At 52.8% G+C, this 19,849-nt stretch overlaps 1 protein-coding gene across 1 annotated transcript in view; it reads right to left on the bottom strand.

Moving 5' to 3' along the window:
- GRIK4 (glutamate ionotropic receptor kainate type subunit 4) overlaps window positions 1-18,826 on the bottom strand; it is a 305,096-nt gene extending 286,270 nt beyond the window's left edge. The window contains exons 1-2 of the mRNA XM_047878295.1: window positions 18,722-18,826; window positions 12,575-12,706 (exon numbers count right to left, since the gene is read on the bottom strand). Coding sequence (XP_047734251.1) covers window positions 12,575-12,656 — 82 coding nt within the window. The 5' untranslated portion in view covers window positions 12,657-12,706; window positions 18,722-18,826. The remainder of the gene's footprint in view (window positions 1-12,574; window positions 12,707-18,721) is intronic.
- Window positions 18,827-19,849: the final 1,023 nt, after the last annotated feature.

The raw sequence follows: 19,849 nt of genomic DNA, 5'->3' as shown, positions 1-19,849 counted from the left end.
TCAGGCACCATGCTAGCCATTTTGCATGTGTTATCACACACATAAGCCTCAACAATCATCCAGGTTGAGTAATATTACTCCCCTTTTATACTAGAAAACAGCTGCCGAGTAATTTGTCCAAGGTCACATGCTGAAACTGTAATTCAATTCTGACTTTGTCAGTAAAGCCCATCCGCATTCCGTTACCCCATGACCGAGACCCAAGATGATGTCTGCCGCAACGTTGAGCAAACTGTTGCTGTTTTTAAAGAAACAAAAAACAAATGAACTAATGCTTCTTACGTATTACTAGATGCACACACCAGGTACAGCACTTCACACATCTCTCAATTAATGCAATAACGTCCAATGGCAAACTGTTATCTCCTGTGTACAGATGGGAAATTGAGTGCAGGAAAGGTGGTGTAACTTGCTTAAAGGAATATGGACAGTAAGGGAGAGTCATAACCATGAATTTTTAATCCAAGGCCGACTTGCTCCCTAGTGCCCAGGATATGAAGCCTCAAATGTGAACTCCAAGCTCCCCGAGGGGACCGCCCTTATGGCTTCCCAGTAAGACAGGCACTAGCTCATGACCCAAAAGGGAGCCTCCCACCCCAGGCTACCACCCCAAGCCTACAGCAGCGGCCCTCCAAGAGAGCATGGCCCCCGCCTGCCCAGGGGCCAACATTGCTCTCTGGGCCAATGAGGAAGAAGCTGATTAAACATGGGAAGAGTTCCAATAGGGGCAATCCACAGTTGCCTTCACTCATTTCCACGAACTCCACTTACGTCCACTTAACAATCTTAATTCCTTTGGCTCTCTGGCTTTTCCAAATTGGCTCTGACGGGGAAATTAGCATTCAACCACCATTTCCAGGTAAAGGTCCCTTTAGGTTCAGAAACCCCAAGAGCTCCACAAAGTGCAAGGAGAATTCCTTACTGGTGATCTTCGCAAAACTCGCCCACTTGCCCAAAGTCTGTTGGTCTGAGACTTCCAGGTGGCTGCTGGTGGCAGGTGGGCGGGGGATGGGGTTGGGGGCCACCCGGTGAAATCCTCCTCCCGCACAAACTGACGGCTGGTGCCTCTTTCGAACAACTCCTTAGCAGAGCTTCCTGCTGAGGCCCCCAGGGCTGTATGTTTCCCTCTTCTGTCATCTCGGGGAAAATCCCTGTTCTTTCATCTGTGAGCTGAAAGCTCAAAGTCTCATGTTGTTAGATCCCTGCCACTGGGGCGAATTTATGAGTGTTGCCAGCAAAGTGGCATTCCCTCCCCTGCCCATGTCACTCCCTGCTTGAAAGCCCATGTGCTAGAAAGGATGGGAAAAGCAGATCCTGGAAGCAGCCACAGGGGTGACAACTCAGCAAACCTCCGGCACCAGGCTCCCTAACACAGGTGTGTTTACCCAGGTGACACTGGAGCATCCTGCTGCAGGAGCGACACCGGCTCTGGGTGTTGACAGCAAAGCCTAGCCTGTGAAGAGCCAGAGGGGGGCATTTCACAGGCATAGGTGCAACCTAGATGAACGTCCTTTAGCCCAAAGACTGGTCAGCCAGGGCTTGGTGGGAATGGGTCCACCAGGGGCTCTGAACCTGGAGACCAGACCCCACCAGCCTGGAACAGGTGCTTGCGTTCGACTGGAAGCAGTTAAGGGGAGGGCCTGCCTGTGATCTGGGGGCCACATGCTAACTGGGAAGAAGAAGAAGAAAACCCATTCGGAGGAGGGTGACCGGGATGCTGAGAAGGAAGGAACAAAGGTACTGATGATGCATCTCTGGAAAAAAGGGAGACAGGAGGAGCTGTGAAATGACAGTGTTACAGATCTCAGAAATGCCATCACCGGGAAGAACAGAGACCGGCTCTGCATGCTCTTGAGGGACGGGCAGCGCTGGGACAGTAGGCGGAAGGCACAGACAGACAGATGTGGGCTCAGGAGAAAGAAAAACCCAGAGTCGGCACTGCTCAAAGTGGAACGGGTTAGACTGGGGTCCCTGCCACCATCAAGATTTTGTGAATCTCAGCACAAGTGGACAGGCAGAGTTCAGCACCGGGAAAATCTGCTGGCAGACAGCAGGCAGGTACCCTGGCCAACGCCGGAAGCGTCAGGAAAGAGCTGGAAGCAGGTGGCAGGGTCGCAGCCGGGAGGCTGGGTCCAGATTCAGGTCCCCAGGCTCTCAGAAGACGGAGACCAGCAAGGCCCGACCACAGGCGCAGGGAAGCTTGCACACAGGCAACACGTCAGAGTGAGGTCTCAGACTTGATGACAGGACAGAAACTTGAGCACCGCAGTGGCAGCACAGGTGGGGGATGATTGTAAGTCACCAGCCTGGTGTTTGGATCTGAGGGGACGAAGTAAGACCAGCAGCCAAGATTCACTGTGATGCTGAGTCATTAAACTGCTGGCTTAGGCTTCCTCGGAATGGGATCAAGATTGGCCCCAGGACCCGGGGTTTGCTGCAGGGATCAGAGAACACAGGGACAGGGAACCAGCACTTAGAAAGGGGCACTTGTTCAGAACTGCTTCTGTGTCAAGGGAGAGTACCATCGTCCCGGGTTTCCAATAGCTGGCAAATTTGAAGCTTCTTTGGGGCGTCCCTTGGGGCCACGTTATTCATTTGTTCAGTAGCTATTTAGTGAGCACTTTCTATACACCACGCACTATCTGACATGCTGGGGAAGTAGCAGAGAACAAAACAAAGGGCTTTTCCTGACGGGAAGACTCAGACCATAGGCAAGTAGGACCAGTTTGTCAGGTGGTGATAAGCGCCACAGAAAAAATCAAGCGAGCGAGCGAGAGAGGGGGTACTGTGGGGCAGGGCGTGGCCTGCAGGAGGTGACAGTGGACCATGCAGATATCCAGGGAGGAGAGTTCTAGGCAGAGAGCCCAGCAAATGCAAAAGCGCTGAGGTGAGAGCATACCTGGCACGTCTGAGAGGAAGCAAGGAAACCCGTGGGGTCGGGGTTGGTCTGGAGTGAACAAGAGACGGAGCGGAATGGGATGGAAATGGAGAAGTAACACAACGGTGGGGCACATCGTGGAGGGCCTTGTGGGACGCCGGAAGGATGTTTCCTTTTACTCTGGCGTGAGATGAGAAGGCCCTGGGGAGGTCAACAGAGGACTGACAGGATCCAACTTACGTTCTGAAATAACCATTCTTGCTGCCATTTTGAGAAACAAAAGTGACCGGGCAAAGCGGGAAGCAGAGAAACCAGCAGGAAGCCTTTGCGGTGACCCAGGTGAGAGGTAATACCGTCCTGGAACAGGAAAGCAACTGTGAGGTGGTAAGAAGCGGCTGGGCTCTGGGGAGAGTTGGAAAGTAGAGCAAATGGGATTATCTGGTGGAGAGGCCGTCCGAGAAAGACAGGGTCAAACGTGACTCCAAAGGTTGGGGTCTGAGCCCGAACAGATCGAATGGCACTCCCCTTCAGGACATGGCGGAGATGGTAGGAGCAGCAGGCACGGGGAGAGGAATCCACACCCCGATTCTGGATATGTCAAGTCTGGGTTTCTCTTAGCCATCCACATGGGGAGGGTAAGCAGGTGCAGGAGTCTGGAGTTGGGGGAGAGGTGGGAGCTGGACAGGAGAGGAGAGAGCCATAAACCCGTAAAGCCCTGAGACCGAATGAGGTGTCTGAAGAACGGGTGTGGAGGGAGCTGTGTTAGAACCCTACAGCGCATCCATATTCAGAGGTCAGAGAGCTGAGGAGGAACCGGCAAAGGACACTGAGAAGGAAGAGCCGGCAAGGCAGGGCAAGAATCAAGATAGGAGTGTGACCAGAAGTCAAGAGCAAGAAGGTTTTGAGGAAGAGGGAGTGAGGAGCTACGTCAGTGCTGCAAGATGAGGCCTGGGGACAGATGACTGGATGTAGCCAGGCGGGCATCCCTGGTGGGGGCAACGTTCTGGGAGGGAGTCCTACTGAGACGGTAAGACAGAAGAGGGAATGGAGGCAGCTTTGATCAGGCAATTCTCTTGCAGAGTTTCCATGTAAAGGGAAGGAGGGAAATAGCGGCTTAGCTGACGAGGGATGTGGGACCAGGGTGGTTTTTAAGATGGGAGAGCCTTCAGATCCCTTAGCCAGGACCTGGCACCATCATCCCAGCGTGGGAAGCCCACCTAGGGGGGGTGGGGGGGACGACAGAGCTCATCAGGATGCTCTTCGGCTCGTGGGGTCGATGGAATTCAAATAAGGGACAGATGGGTACGCATCAATGACGACACACGCACAAGCACAAGCACGGGAACATTCGTGCGACTTGCATGGAAGATTCTGGAAGCAAGAGCTTTCCCAACCAGGTGAGGATTCTCAGCTCTGAGAAAGAGATGAATTTAAAGCAGGGTTTAGAAAAAGGGAAGTTGGGGGGGGGGGTGCTGTGTGGCTCAATCAGTTAAGCATCCGACTTGGGCGCAGGTCATGATCTCACAGTTCGTGGGTTTGAGCCCCGTGTCAGGCTCTGTGCTGACAGCTCAGCGCCTGGAGCCTACTCCAGACTGTGTCTCCCTCTCTCTGTCCTCCCCCTGCTCACACTCTGTATCTGTCTCTCTTTCAAAAATAAATATATATTTTTTTTTAATTTTAAGAAAACACTGCTAAAAGGAAAAGGGGAAGGGCGCCTGGGTTGGCTCAATCGGTTGAGCGTCCCACTTTGGCTCAGGTCATGATCTCACGGTTCACGAGTTCGAGCCCCACATCGGGCTTGCAGACAGCGCAGGGCCGGCTTCGGATCCTCTGCCTCATACTGTTCCGAGTGCTTTCTGTGTGGCAACTTACCGGCCTCTCATAAATGCCTGAAGTGGGACTCCTGTTGCCCCACCTTATAGACAAAGAAATCGAAGCACTGAGTTATCAAGTGCTTGCCCGAGGTCACACAACCAGTAAAGGGTGGAGCTCAGACTCAAACCCAGGCAGTCTGGCTGGAGCCCCACGCTCTGGCATCGACATCTACACGATGCTGGAACCTTCCAGAGCCAACCCCAGTGCTATCCACAACACACCTGGCTCCGTGCTCCCTTGGCCCGCCAGCTGCGGATAAACTTGGAATAGCCATGGGAGACACCTGGGCGAGCCCTAGCAGAAGGGATGAAGAGAAAGAGACCCACAGGGACCCTGTCATGGGTTGCCACAGATGGTCACTCGCCCCCCAGTCGCAGGTTTCCTCAGTAGGAGCACACGGAGCCAGAGGAGCTGAGAGCATGTGGCTAATGTCTGCCCTCGGGGTAGAGTTTCAGAATGGTGAACCTCTCCTCCGAGAAGGGTAATGCACACAGAGAATCTCAACGCCATAGAGCCCCAGCCAGGGCTGTAGCGCCTCCCAAATCTAGCACAGTGGCACCATCTGCCCGGCCAGGGGCTTGGGTATGCCAACACAGGCACATGCTGTGCCCCAGCTGGTCTGGGCTCTCTTCCCTTTCCACAGCCCTCTTCGGCGGCGTGGGCTTCGTGGGCCTCGCCAACCCAGCCACCATGACAGCTGGACCCCATGACTCAGCTCCACGGGAAGAAGCACACAAGACGACACAGGGTGGGGGGGGGCTGCTGAGCAGCCTGACAGGTGTCTGCATCCTTCCCGATGCCCAGCGTTCCTCAGCAGCCAAGGCCCAGGCCCCGTCAAGCTGGTACGGATCACATGCCTCCTCCCGCAGGCCAGAGTAAGTGTGGCCGCCGTCTTGCCCGGAGCCAAGCCGCAAGGCTGCGAGTGGGATGTCTGGGCTCTGCTCGTGCACACCTGTGCTTCCCACCCACTCAGGCTCGCATGCACCCAGGCACTTGGCTGAGGTCTGGCAACAGCTCCCACTGGTGCCCATGCTTCTCTGACTCCCCCATCAGCGGCCACGGGGAGACAAGAAACACCTAGACAAATTTCCACCGACGAAGTGAAAAGAATCCGCAGGGCTCTGTGTCTTATCTGGCTTGCCCATGCACCTGGGGCCAAATGAGGTCATGGCCTAAGTTCAGTAGATGGTCACCTCCATCCTAAGGCTTATTAATGGCTGTTAATGAGAACACGATGATAATGGACTGTCTCCCTATGGGAGTGGGAGAACAGACCAAAGGCCAAAGCATTGTATCCCAGAATCCCAGGTTGAAAGTGGGGCCCAACCCCCACCTGGATGCTGAAATCCCCGTCCAAACTATCTGTGGCCACCTCCAGCTGTACAAGCCTCGGTACCCAGCACGGGTCATTCCGTCCATCTAACAAGCGTTTCTTTACAACAAATCCAAATTTCTTTCCATAATTTCTACCCTCTCCCCACACCCCCCCCCCCCAAAATAGAGCTTGCTAACGATTCACTCCCACTGTGAGGGGCACAATGAGAGCCCAGGGGGAAGCAGGCCATTCTAGCACAAGTGACCAGAGGCAGCCACACAAAATTAGCCATAATCCGGGAACACCAGACCATCCCTTTGCTCTGATAGCCCTGCTCCCGGGACCTTTCCCGGTTTTGTCCCAGAGATCAGTCACGATGTATTTAAGAAAACACAACATTTCCTACTTACTCGCCTATCTCCTTTAGCTCAGCCTGATTTCATGAGGTCCTGGGTGTCGGCACACTGGCCTCTGGTGGCTCTCGGTCCCACCCATCAAGAGAATACTGCCAACAAGCTATTCAAGACTCTGTCACTTTGGCTGTCTATACTGCCTCTGCTCACCAGAACTGCTCAGCCACCACCTGGGCTGTGCCCTCTCCTCTCCTCCCTTTGAAGCCACCACTCTCCTCCGTATGAGCTTGGGCAAGTCACAAACTCTGGGAACCTCAGGATCTTCTTCCATTAGATGTGCTCCCTCCCACCTGCCTTGCAGGTTGTTGGGGAACTTGAATTCATACGTGTGTAAGAACACATTAAACACTGCAAACCACGGCACAAATGCCACCAGGCACCTGGGAGTCAGGAGTTGTGACACCTGCCAAAGGGGCCCTTTGCTAACTTCCTTCACCTGATTGGGAACTTGGTTTTTCTTATCAGTAAAATGAAGCCCGTCTGTACCAAATTCAATCCCCACTTGTCAGCAGAAGAGACCATGGCCGGAAGCCGTACTTCACAAAAGCGTTCTGGAAAGGCTAAGAATTTAAACTTCCTGAAGGCATCCTGTGTGAGGCTCTTGGAAGAAGACAGGCTGCAGGTGAAGGCAGGTGATGACATCGTGGGCTGAGTGACTCCACACAGAACACTGGCCTGGGTGCCTGCGTAGATACAGCTGAGGCTCCCTGCTCCCCACTGGAGCTGTAGCAGCAGGGGTGAGTCAGGAGGCAGGGAGAGACAGCCTTGGACAAGCATACATGCTGTAGACACAGACACACGTGCACACACACACACAGACTTTTTTGGTAAGATATTTACTCTTCTAATTACATGTTATACACTTATTGTTAAATAAAGCTGCTTGCTTTTTTTGAGCACTGACCAATATCTGGGGAGGGAGAAATCTGACAGGTCAGCTCAAGTTTCAAAACTTGCCATCAGTTCATGCATCCAGCAAACATTTAGAAAGTATGACTATGGGGCAGGCACGATGCTAGACCCAGGAATACGGACGTAATAAGGCAGACACAAATCCCCTAGGGTGCTGGGCAGGGCAGAGAGCGGTGTCTCAGAAATCTTTTAGGAGACAGATGAAGGAGAAAGTCATCAATCTCTATTTGTCACTAATGTGAAAGACCAATTGATTGCCTATATGGGTGACTCAATTTGGAAAAGCGATGAAAAGTTACGTGCCCATCAAAATTCCATAAATCACATCACGTGGCAACATTAAGAGAGCCCCCTCCTCAAAAACACCCCCTCGTGAATCTTTTGCAAGACACAGAATTCAGCTGGCAGATTTGGATCTCCGTGTGTCAGATATATTTAATACACGGCAGAACAGGATAAAAAAAAAACAAACAAACTGTTTTTTATCCTTCCCTCTTACCTCCCCCAGTTCTCTTATTATCTCCATCTTTATAACATTTGAATGTTCTATGTTTAACGTTCTCTCTCCAGGACTTGGAGCTCATTGGGGGAAACCAACCAAGTAAAAAATGGTAGTTGTAAAGTGCCTGGGTGTCCTAGTAAGGCAGAGTGTCAAATAAATCCAGGCTCTTGCTACTTTCCCACCCAGGGAAACTTTAAACAAGAAAGAGACCCAATTGCTCCAAAACCTGCTGGTGTGTCTGATGCCACCCACACTCCTTAGGACTTCTGTGCCACGATGAGCAAGGCTCTCAAATCCCCAGCCCTCAGTTTCCCCATCTGTGAGATGGACTTTCTCTGTGCCCAGAGGAGATTATTTGCGGGTAAAAGAGTCGACCAGAAGCTAGAACTCCATCAGCGATGGCTCCATCTGTCAAATCCTTTACCAGGTAGAACACGATAGAGTTGGTATGACCACTCCGATAATGGGATATCCCTACCGTCCCCGGCGCTGTCCCAGCCACAGTGAAGGAGAGTAGAAAGAGACAGCTTTGAGGACAGGTTCAAATTTCAGTATCTATGTGACCTTGGACGAGTCCTTTGAACTCTCCGAGCCTTTGTGTCTTCATCTGTAACATCGGGTCGTTAATTCTGACATGAAGATTGCCCTAAATCTGTGAATACTAGCACGGTGCCCAGCAGAGAGTAAAGCCTGTCCGAGCGGGAGGTACTCTGGTGATTGTTATCCTGTCGCCATATCCTCAGTGCTTGGCACAGAGCACTCAACAAACACCCGTCCAGCGAATTAATAAATGGAGAACTATATCACCGTACTTATCATTACAGCCAAAATCTGCTTTGGAACCCAATCAGGATCCTCAGCCCACTCCTCTTCTCCATTGTCAATGACAGATGGACATTCTCTCCTTCTCCTCTCTCTCCTTTCTCTCCCCCGTCCTCCAGTAGGTCTATGCCTTTAAGCGTACATACGTAAGATCAGAAGACGGTACTTTAAAACGACAATACCAAGCACGTTCTTGGGGAGGCAGGTCTTGCAAGGGGCCAGGGACTCATCCGCACATCCCATTCATTGAGTCTGAGTGATACACTTGCATACGCGAAGTGTGTCCAAGGTCGATCGCCCTTGGAGTTCCGAGTCTGGTGGGAAAAGGCCAAAACAGCTACAACCCGGTAGGTGCTGGAACAGGCGTTAAGTACCAGGGAATGGGAAAATGGCAGGTAAGAGATGATTTCTCCCCAGGAGGGAGGGGGTAATCGCGAGAAAGGACTCTGCGGAGGAAGAGCTACTTAAGCCAGGGAGAGCAGTGATGGGAGAGGAGGAGAGAGAGAGAGGAGAAAGAAGAGTAGTGGTGGTCGTTTTCCAGGCAGAGAAGACGGAATGGGAAGAGCTGGTCCCAGGCACGCGAGGCCGGTGGGGAAAGCCCAGAGTCAACCTTCCTGGTATATGTGGGGAACAGCGAATCAGTGTGGCTGAAAGAGGGGCCGAGGAAGGAGTAACAGGAGACAGTCTGGAAAGCTAATACTCAATACTTGGAGTATTGGAATACTTGGAAAGCTAAGTACTCAATACTTCAGTACATTGAGTACTTAATGTGTTCTGGGCAAGGGTAACCTTTGCTCATGTCAGGAACAGGATGGGAGAAAACCACCAGAGACAACACTGTTGACGGTGAATCTGCTTCCCCGGTGGCCAGGGGACCCCGCCAGTGGGCGGCGAAGAAAGCAGTGTAAGAGGGGTCCAGGAGACTGGGTTCTAGTGCCGGCTGCCATCAGCCCGGCCACCTACTCGCGATGTCCCCTTTAGGCCGTCTTCCTCATGGATAAAATGAGCAGCTTAGAGAATGGGATCCTCAGAATCCTTCATGGCTCTAAGATAGGATGATGAACCTTCGAAGGAATGACGGGCTGTAGAGATGGGGTGGGGTCTTCTCTGAGCACTTATTAACTTGTGGCTCCCACAGTCATCACTCAGAGAACCCAGAGGGACAGAAGCAAAATCAAAAGACATTTTCGGAAGACAGATGACTGAAGGGGGCTGACATATGTGTGAGAGTTTGGGGAATTTACGCAGGCAGCCTCACAGTCATAAATAAAATCCCTTTCTCTTACCCAAAACCTCATTCGGGGGGTAAACACCGGGCACTGTAATAGACAATTTGGCTGTATCTCCCGCCCCGTGCCTCACTTGAATGAAAAGCAGCAGTCCCCAGGCACGGTAATGGGTCTGGCCGCCTCCTTACAAACATCCATATTGTCACCGGCGGACAAGCAGGGCTGAGGATGGAACAGGACGGGCAATTCATCTCTGAGATTCCTCACCCCTTCACACAGCCTCACCCTCCGAGCTATCTATCCTGAGGCGGAGGGGTTTGGAAGGAGCCCAGATCACCAAATGCAGGGAGACGTGACCCTGCGGGAAAGGGGATGAACAGCACCCTCTGCAGGTCGGGGGAGACTCCTGCACCCCCCCACCACCCGTGCTGGCCCAGCCCACAGTGCACAGGGCTGCCTGCTGACAAGCACGGCTACTTGTTTTCTTGACCTACTTCTCTTCCCATCCCTGCCCCACTCCAGATCCCCTCCGGAGCCCACAGTAATTAGCACCTTTCCATCCATTAGGTTCAGGAGACTTTTAGAAAAGCTCCCGGCCCCCAGGATAACCAAGGAGACGGCAAAACGGGTCCTGGCACTGTGGCTCTGGTTTCCCTTTTCTTTTCTTTCTCTTTGTTGGCTTAACTCCGCTTCCTGGCCTCTGCAGGGGATCGGGCCCGGTTTGACCTTCCAGCCTGGCTGGAAACCGGCTGCAAGTGGCCTGGCGTGAACCAAAACACAGAGGGCCAACAGAGTCTTGACAGAACTGGACAAGCGATGCTCCAGGGGTGGGTATGGGAGCACGAAGGGTCCCTTTGAAGCCCTCCATTGTCAGCGTAGCAGCCAAGAGAGGGCTCTGTCAGCTCCTCTTTCTGCTTCCCTCCCAGAGAACAAGTGTCAGGAGAGCCAAGGCCGTGAGGCGCTGCCGTTTCTGGCTCAATCCCTTTCCGCTTCCCATTAGCGACAAATGGAAATTGATGGGTTACCGCTTTATCCACTCATTGAGAGGGGGAGAAAACCTCGCAGCAAATGCTGAATAACTGTAGGCATCTTATAAATTAAGCATCTTAAGGAGATGAACCGTTTTGCATTGCTGCTAAGCAGAATTAAATTAGGTTTTGAAGTTTCAGTAGAAACGAATGGGGAAGAGGGAGGGAAGATTTTGGTTTTTTAATTCCTTTTCTCTAAGCATGCAGAGTGGCGCGTCGAGGGCAGGGTGAGGGGAAGAACTAAGTCACCTGTCTGCATTTCTGATTCCAATCAGCTGCTGCTGCATATGCATGGCGAAATGAGCCCACAAGTTCACACAGGACAGCTCGCTGAGATGCAGTTCGGCCTCTGGCCCGTGGTGCATGGTCTCACCAGGTCTCGGCTTCTGGCTCACCTCTACCCACCCTGGGCATCCCAACCACCATCAGCACGCCAACCTCTGGGACTGTGGACCAGTCCGGATTGCAGCCGGAGAAATCCTGCAGCTTAAAGCCAATTCCCTGGGACTCGGCGTCATGATAGCTTCCTTCTGTATCAGCCTCTAAAGCTTTCAGGTTCAGGTTTAGGATCTAGGATCCTGCCTTGTTGACACTACCCCATTTCCGCCCCCTCCGCAGCTCAGTGTGGGAAGAGGGGGATCGGTACCCGTCTGTATAACTCGCCTAGGTCTGAGACCTTCCAGGGCTTTTGCCCAGCCTTGCTCCAGGGGTCCCACCGTTAAACCAGCTTTCCTAGGACCAACGACTCACCTGCCTGGGCTTCTCACTGCTATGCCCCCTTCTGTCCCCACTGACCCCCTGCCCCATACACACACACAATTCCCCAATCCCTGACACTCCACATCAGTCCTGGACCATCAGACCACACAGTGTATGCCGGACTGAACCAACTCCTTGTCCCTGAGGCTGACGCTGTGTCCCCGGGACCCAGATCAGCAGCGCCTCAGCCTGCAGTTAACGCGCCTTGCTCGGTCCTGGGGAAGAAGAGGCACTTGCTTTCCCAGGCACTCCCAGTCCTCGCTCTAGGGACGAGGTCGCTGACAGGGCAGGTGGCAGCATTGCCTGCCCACACCTTGAGTGGGCATCCCAGCAGCAGCAAGGCCAGGGAGAGAACATGTGTCACTGAAGGGGCCTTGCCTTCCCTCTCCAGAATCAAGCCAGATACCAAGTCAAGGGCCCCGCCAAGGAGTTGGCCAGGGTCGCTAAGAGCGCTCCCTGACTTGATCTGAGGCACACCCTCCGGGGAGGGAAGGGGAGGGGAGATCTCTTCCCTGATCTCCAGCCCTGGATCTGGAATCCCCACAGCTCCTCCCAACCCCCTCCTTCCCCTAACAGCTGCCCCTTCATGCGCCAGGCCGAGCCTTTCACACACTGCAACTGGGGACTTGGCACCCTTAGTCTCACAAGGGGGCTGGGCACATTGACCAGACCGGAGCTGTGCGCCTGTCGGCTGCCCCCCTGCCACCACTCCTGCTAGCCAGGCTAAACTCAGGAAGGCACAGTGTGGGGCCAGCTGTCCCCGGTGGACACCTGGGATTAACAGGAGGAGGCGTCCCCCAGGGCTGGGCTGTCCCCAGGGGGCCATATGAGCAGCACTTACCGATCCTCAAGGAGTGTGGACTGCAGGCGACCATCACGAGCCACGCGGGAAGCAGCACCAAAGGCGCCGAGACGCGGGGCATCTTCTATGAATCCTCATGGAGCCCTCTGCTGGTCTGGGCATGACATAACTCTGCGAGAGAGTGGGGAAGGGTGGGGAGCAGGTGAGTCCCGTGCCCCTGCTAGGTAGCCACCCACCCAGCCCAGCGACTAGAGCTGGTGCCCAGAGGGCCCCCGGGGAGAGGGCCCGCAAGCCCCACCAGAACCGCCGGTGGGAGAGCTCCAGGCCAGCTCCGGGCCTCTGTCCTTCCTCCCTGTCCCCAGGCCCACAGAAGCCTCAGGTTCTAACTCCATCCCGCTGATCAGATCGGGGACACACGGGTGTAAAGGTGACTAAATGATGCGTGGGGCTCCACCGTTCTTAAATCTCTAACTGGGGATGAAAACCTTCATCCGCCCTTACACAGGAGCCATGAGCGAGCAGAGGAGGGAGGGGTAGCAAGGCGGCGCCACGGCCCTGGGACACACTACACGCACCGCTCGCTGGGGAGTGGAGTGGGGACGGCGCCGCGTTCGAGTCCTGCTCCTCCACACGCTAGTTAGGTGGCCTTCCTGAGGACTTCTCTCGGCCACCCAACTCCCTGTCCTCACGGGTAAGACCAGCAGGACAACAGCCACGTGGTAGAGCGGTCCTGCAGATCGAGATAACGCCGGACAAGCGGCCAGGCTAGACAACAACAGTCCCACCCTGGCACACTCGGGAGAGGTCTGTTCTCAGCAAATGCTGAGGACAGAAGCACGCACACCAGGTCATCGGCTGGTTTCCGCACCTGCTCTTGCTACCTGCTGAAAACCAACCCCTCCCCATCCTTCTTGGGCCAACCCCTCTTCCTCCAGAGGCAGGTGGGCCTCTGACGTCAGAACCAGAGCTAGAGAGGGGACTGGGGCGGGGGGGGGGGATCCTCCCTGAGACCTCTCGGACACCGTGAGAACCGAGTCGATAGCCTGCCGGCTGCACCCCATCAGTGGGGTGAAGGTGGGGCCAGGAAACACCTGGCTATGCCAATCCCGGGTCACCCTGGGTTAGGAAAGTAGTATTAAATGATTCTTCCTCCACCCCCTGGACAGACAACCCAAAAGATAGATGGGCAAAAGACTAGAGCAGGTCTCCCACTAATAACTACATCCAAATGTCTCTTAACATTTGAAAAGGCGCTCAGCTTCACTGGGCATCAGGAAATGCAATTTCAAACCACAGTAAGATAACACTATGCACCCAGTGGAAGGACCTAAAAAAAGGACAGTACACGGAATGCTGGCAGGGATGTGGAGCCCGTGGATACGACTCTAGAAAAACTGGTCTTTATGCTCTTGAAATCCGGAGTTTTGCACCTACCCTAATGCCCCAGCCGCCCCACAAGGAGTGTATTTTCAACAAAAATGCATGGGTATGCTCGCCAGAGATGCATTAGAATGATCATGGCAGCGCTCTCTGGATTCCTCCAAACTGGAAACTACCCAGATGGCCAGTAGCAGAATGGAGAAATACAGAGTACATTCGCATGATGGAATGTAACGTGGACATGAAAATCAACAATCAACAACCACATGTAACCATCCGGATGAATCTCATGAATGTGATTTGAGCAAAAGAAGCCAGGCACAGCACAGTACGTCCAATAGGATTCTTTTTATAAAAAGTAGGAAAACAGGGGCGCCTGGGTGGCTCGGTTGGTTAAGCATCCGACTCTGGTTCAGGTCATGAGCTCACGGTTCATGAGTTCAAGCCCGGCATCGGGCTCTGTGCTGACAGCCCGGAACCTGGATCCTGCTTCGGATTCTGTGTCTCCCTCTCTCTGCCCCTCCCCTGCTTGCACTATCTCTCTCTCTCAAAAATAAACAAACTTTTTTTTTTTTTTTTAAGTACAACTGTTAGAGGTCCAGCAAGTGGTTACCCTTGAGGGTGGGTGGTGACCGGATGGGAACAGGTGGGGTCTTTTGGGGGTGCTGGCGATGTCCCGTTTCTTACTCTAGGTGGTGGTTACACAAGTGTGTTCAGTTTGTGAAAATGGAGCTCTATACTTACGATTACGTTCACTTTTCTGTGTGTGTGTTACAGACCTCGGGTAAGTCTGTTTACCGACATCCCCCTCCACCCCACACACACTCAATGTTCCAGCCACACCCAGCACTTGGCAGTTTCCTGTGCATACCTTGTTCGCTCTGCCTGATTCTCCTCTCCTGCACCCCTGCCCCTGGCCAGAATCCCAACCCTCTCTACGTACCCCTGCAGCGGCCTAGAGAGGCTTTGACAGAGCGTCTCCCCATTGCTGCTGCCTTTATGTGCACGCACATGGGATCAGTGTGGGCTTCCTAAGGGCAAGGACAGCTGCCAGGGTGCTGTTAAATCCCCACAGTCCACTTTACACAGCAGACGCACAGTTTGTACTTGTCCGATGGAAGTCCTCAAGCAATCACCCTGCTATTGGGAGTCAGAGGGAAATAAAGGTAAAGTTCAGAGGCAAAGACAGCTCTGCTTGTTGGCCAATCCGGCCCAGAATCTTTGTCCTTTAATTCATGGGTATTGGTGCAATGACAGATTACGGCAAATACCGTCTCAAGAAAAGCTTGACATTCTTACTCATTATGGATGAAGTTGATCGTTCGGTGATTGTCTCCCCAGTGCAATGCAAGCTCAAACAAAGGAGGGGGGACGGGGCAGAAATCTTGTTCCTCTGTCCTCAGGGCCCGGAACAGGGCCTGGCATATATTACAGCTGCCATAAATATTTGTTGAATGGATAAATGAATAAACGGTCAAAGAGGAAAGAACTGTAAAAATCTGGTTAGGCTATATAAAAGCAATACTAACCATAATCATTTATGTCAAATGCCTTCCATTTATGCCCGATCAGCACGCCGCATGGTAATTATTATTCAGACTGCTAAATAGGTGTCAGATTAGCCTGTGTAAATTCTATTTGATGACACAACTACACCCAGTTCGTGCGGGCCTGACTTCTGTCGTTCGTGGCGGAAGCCTAGCTAATTCTGGAGACCACGAGTGAGGACCACGATGTCTGAGGTCCCAGGCTGCTCTTCAGCCTCGACTGTATAACCCAGGGCACAAAGTAGAGAAAACAATCTCCTCTCAAACCTTGCAGGAATAAAAAGAGCCATCGTGTTACATGACTGTAACGCTCACTGGTTTGCAAACTTCTTTCCGCAGTCTCTTTCTTATTTTTTTTTTTTAATTTTTTTTTTCAACGTTTATTTATTTTTGGGACAGAGAGAGACAGAGCATGAACGGGAGAGGGGCAGAGAGAGAGGGAGACACAGAATCGGAAACAGGCTCCAGGCTCCGAGCCATCAGCCCAGAGCCCGATGCGGGGCTCGAACTCCCGGACCGCGAGATCGTGACCTGGCTGCAGTCGGACGCTTAACCGACTGCGCCACCCAGGCGCCCCCTTTTTTTTTTTAATTTTTTTAATGTTTTTTTGATTTTTTTTTGAGACACAGAGAGACAGAGCGTGAACGGGGGAGGGTCAGAGAGAGAGGGAGACACAGAATCTGAAGCAGGCTCCAGGCTCTGAGCCATCAGCCCAGAGCCCGACGCGGGGCTCGAACTCACGGACCACGAGATCGTGACCTGGCTGAAGTCGGACGCTTAACTGAATGTGCCACCCAGGCGCCCCCCTTTCTTATTTAACACACAGGACAAACTCTATCACAGGTGAGGAAGCTGAGCCCCAGAAAGGTGAAGTGCCCAGTTCAAGGTCACATGGCGGCTATGAGGCAAAGCCAGGGCTGGCCGGGTCTCTGACTCCACTGGCTTTTCTTGCCTAGCCTAACCACTTATATACGAGCACAAGAAGATGAAGCTTTCAGATTCTTTACCAAAAAGCACAACGAAATTTCAGGTCTTGTTTTCATTTTAATGTTTAGATGAATCTGGTCTTAGAACCAAAGAGGGCAGCCGTTAACAACTAAAAATATTTTTCAAACATTTTTAAATGTTTATTTATTTTTGAGAGAGAGAGAGAAAGAGTGCAAGCAGGGGAGAGGCAGAGACAGAGGGAGACACAGAATCCAAAGCAGACTCCGGGCTCTGCACTGTCAGCACAGAGCCCGATGCAGGGCTCAAACTCATGGACCTCGAGATCATGACCCGAGCCAAAATCAGACGCTCAACTGACTGAGCCACCCAGTCGCCCCTCAACTAAAAATATTTTAGTAGTTTTTTTTTTTTTTTAACATTTGAAAGACAGAGAAAGAGGGCATGAGCAGGGGAGGGGGAGAGAGAGAAAGAGAGGGAGACACAGAATCCGAAGCAGGCTCCAGGCTCTAAGCTGTTTGTTAGCACAGAGCCCAGTGCAGGGTTCAGACTCTCGAACCGCGAGATCATGACCTGAGCTGAAGTCGGACGCTCAACCGACTGAGCCACCCACGCGCCCCAAAAACATTTAAATAATTTAGGGATAAAAAAGACATGATCCTGGAGATACTGCACCAAGGCCCGCTTCCCACTAACACTGTCCCTCCCTGGGGAATTTCTCCTCCTCCTGTGGCTCCTTACCACCTGCGTGGCGTGGCTTCTAAATCAGCATCCCATGCCCAGCGCTCTGCTGAATGCACAGTACAGCTGCCTCCTGAGATTTCGCCGGTGTTGCAGAGCACTTGAAACGCTCCCCGTCCCAGGCGAAAGGTATCCTCTCCACCACGCGCACCACCTGCTTCTCCTATATCTTCCTTCTTTGTAGGCGGCACCACACCCCACTCATCACCCAAGCCAGAAAGCTGAGAGACGCCCCAGATTGCTCCTTCCCCACACCCCATTCTGAGCAGTCACTACTTGCCGACAACTCTGCCTCCGTGACCTTCTCTGCATCACCATGGACTCCCACGCTCCCCCCATCCGGATATTCTACGGCAGGGACCCAGACCTTGGCAATAGCAGCCTTCCTGGCCTCCTTCCCTCGGGTCTTTCCCTCCCTGGGTGGCTCCCCATTCGGCTGGGGGTGGGGATTCTTACTAAAACCCAAACACGATCATGACACATCCAGGCCCAGTCTCCCCGAGCTCTCCGCTGCCTCAGGGATCCAGGGCAAACTCCTCACTCCAACAGGCAAGCCCTTCGTGACCTGGCTCCCGCTCACCTGTCCCTAACGCCCCCCCCCACCCACTGCACCTGACACTCTAGCAGAGCCTGAGCCCCGACTTCTCAAACATGTCACCTCTGTGCCAGCTTCCACACCAGATATGGCCTCAACCCGTGGTGGCCTGGGTTTCTATAGGCTAAACTGCATTCCCTCCCCTCTCCGTTTTTCTGTGATCCCTTCCCCATATGCTGCCACCAGGCCTGGACCATTCCTCATCAGGGCACACAACCTGCTACGAGGATGCTATCTTCCCACAGAACCAGCAGCAGTGATGGCAGGGACTGTGACAAGCACCTAGCATGCTACCTGGCACATAGCAGGTGCTCAACTAACATCGGTCAAATGAATAAATGGACAGATGACATCAAAAAGGCATTTGCTGGAGCGGCTGGCTGGCTCAGTCAGTAGAGCATCTAACTCTTGGTCTTGGGGTCATGAGTTCGAGCCTCACGTTGGCGACAGTTTACTTAAAAAAATAATAACAAAGGAGGCATTTTTTAAAAAGGCATTTGCTGAGTTTACACCAACATGAACTAAATTCCCAGTTTGACTCGTACATTTTGTACATTTGCTGCGGTTAAAACCAACAACCTATGCAGACATCACGGTATAGATCCGGGCAAAGGGTAATCACAGCATGGGGAGGGAAACAAGCATTTACTGCTCTTTTCAGGCAGAATTTAAGTTCGAAGCAGGTATCTAAGTATGGCTTCGGATCTCCCAGGGTCTGTGACAGTCCTCACCTGAATAGAGCCAGGCCTCACTAAGGTACTTTTGGGAACCTAGAAGGCAGAGAATGTAAACACAGCCCTTTGCTGTGTCACTGAAGGCATGGTTCTAGACAACATGGGTAGTCTGCCCATTGGGCCACACCTGGATGGAAGCCAGGCTGGTTTGGGCTCTGAACCTCACTGAGGGAACACTCCCAAGTAGTTGACTCCCTTCAAAGCCCACCTCCTCATCGGTTTACATGGGAGCAGCAATGCCTACCTCACAGGGTGATGAGCACCAGGAGAGCAGGGAACACGTTGGAATTTTCCACCTGTGTCTCCAATGCCTCGCACAGGCTGGCACATAGTAGGCACTCAAAAAATATCTGTGGAAATAATGAAAGAATCCAGTCAGCTAATGCATGTGGAAAAGGCTCTGTCAGCATGGAGTGTTCCCTTGTGACTTAATTTGGAGCCCTTGCCCACAAGGAACTCCCAATCTAGACCCAATTTCTCCATGGCACAGGCTCCCCTGTGAACCTCCAGCTCTCACCATCCACCATGGCAGGTAGCGCCTGATGGCAGGCACACTGCCCCATGAGTGCTGGGAAGACGTGCTACATACAGCCCCACCTCTGCTCTACCATTTACCGGCCCAAGATGTTTCTTCATCCAAACACCAAAAAGCAGACGTCACCACTTCTTCTGAAAGGAGAACCTAATTTCCGTTTTTTTAGAATCTCAGGACGGGTCGGCTTCCTCAAGCCAGAGGATTCCTTGATGTCTCCAGACATCTCTGACTGCCCCCCTTCCATGCATATATATATATATATATTTTTTTTAAGTGTTTATTTTTGAGACAGAGAGAGACAGAGCGTGAACGGGAGAGGGTCACAGAGAGGGAGACACAGAATCTGAAACAGGCTCCAGGCTCTGAGCTGTCAGCACAGAGACCGACGCGGGGCTCGAACTCACGGAGTGTGAGATCTGACCTGAGCCGATGTCGGGTGCTTAATCGACGAGCCACCCAGGTGCCCCCTATGCTTATATATTTTTTTTAATTTTTAAGTTTATTTATTTTGAGGGGTGAGCAGGGGGGAGAGGGGCAGAGAGAGAGAGGGAGAGAGAGAATCCCAAGCGGGCGCCACACTGTCCGCGCGGAGCCCGACGCGGGGCTTGAACTCAGGAGCCGCAAGATCATGACCTGAGCCGACGTCAAGAGCTGGTTGCTTAGTCGACTGAGCTACCCAGGAGCCCCCATGCTTGTATTTTGAATGCACACTCTTATTCACTGCGACGCCTTCTCCCTCTTACTCACTGCGACGCCTCCAGCACCTGGACAGCGCCTGGCGCAATGGCTGCAAATACACCTCACGAAATGGGTGAATGAATGGGCGAGCGGCTCTTT

Source organism: Prionailurus viverrinus, chromosome D1 (assembly GCF_022837055.1).
Source record: "Prionailurus viverrinus isolate Anna chromosome D1, UM_Priviv_1.0, whole genome shotgun sequence".
NCBI lineage: Eukaryota > Metazoa > Chordata > Mammalia > Carnivora > Felidae > Prionailurus > Prionailurus viverrinus.
This window is presented reverse-complemented; position numbering and strand designations above follow the sequence as displayed.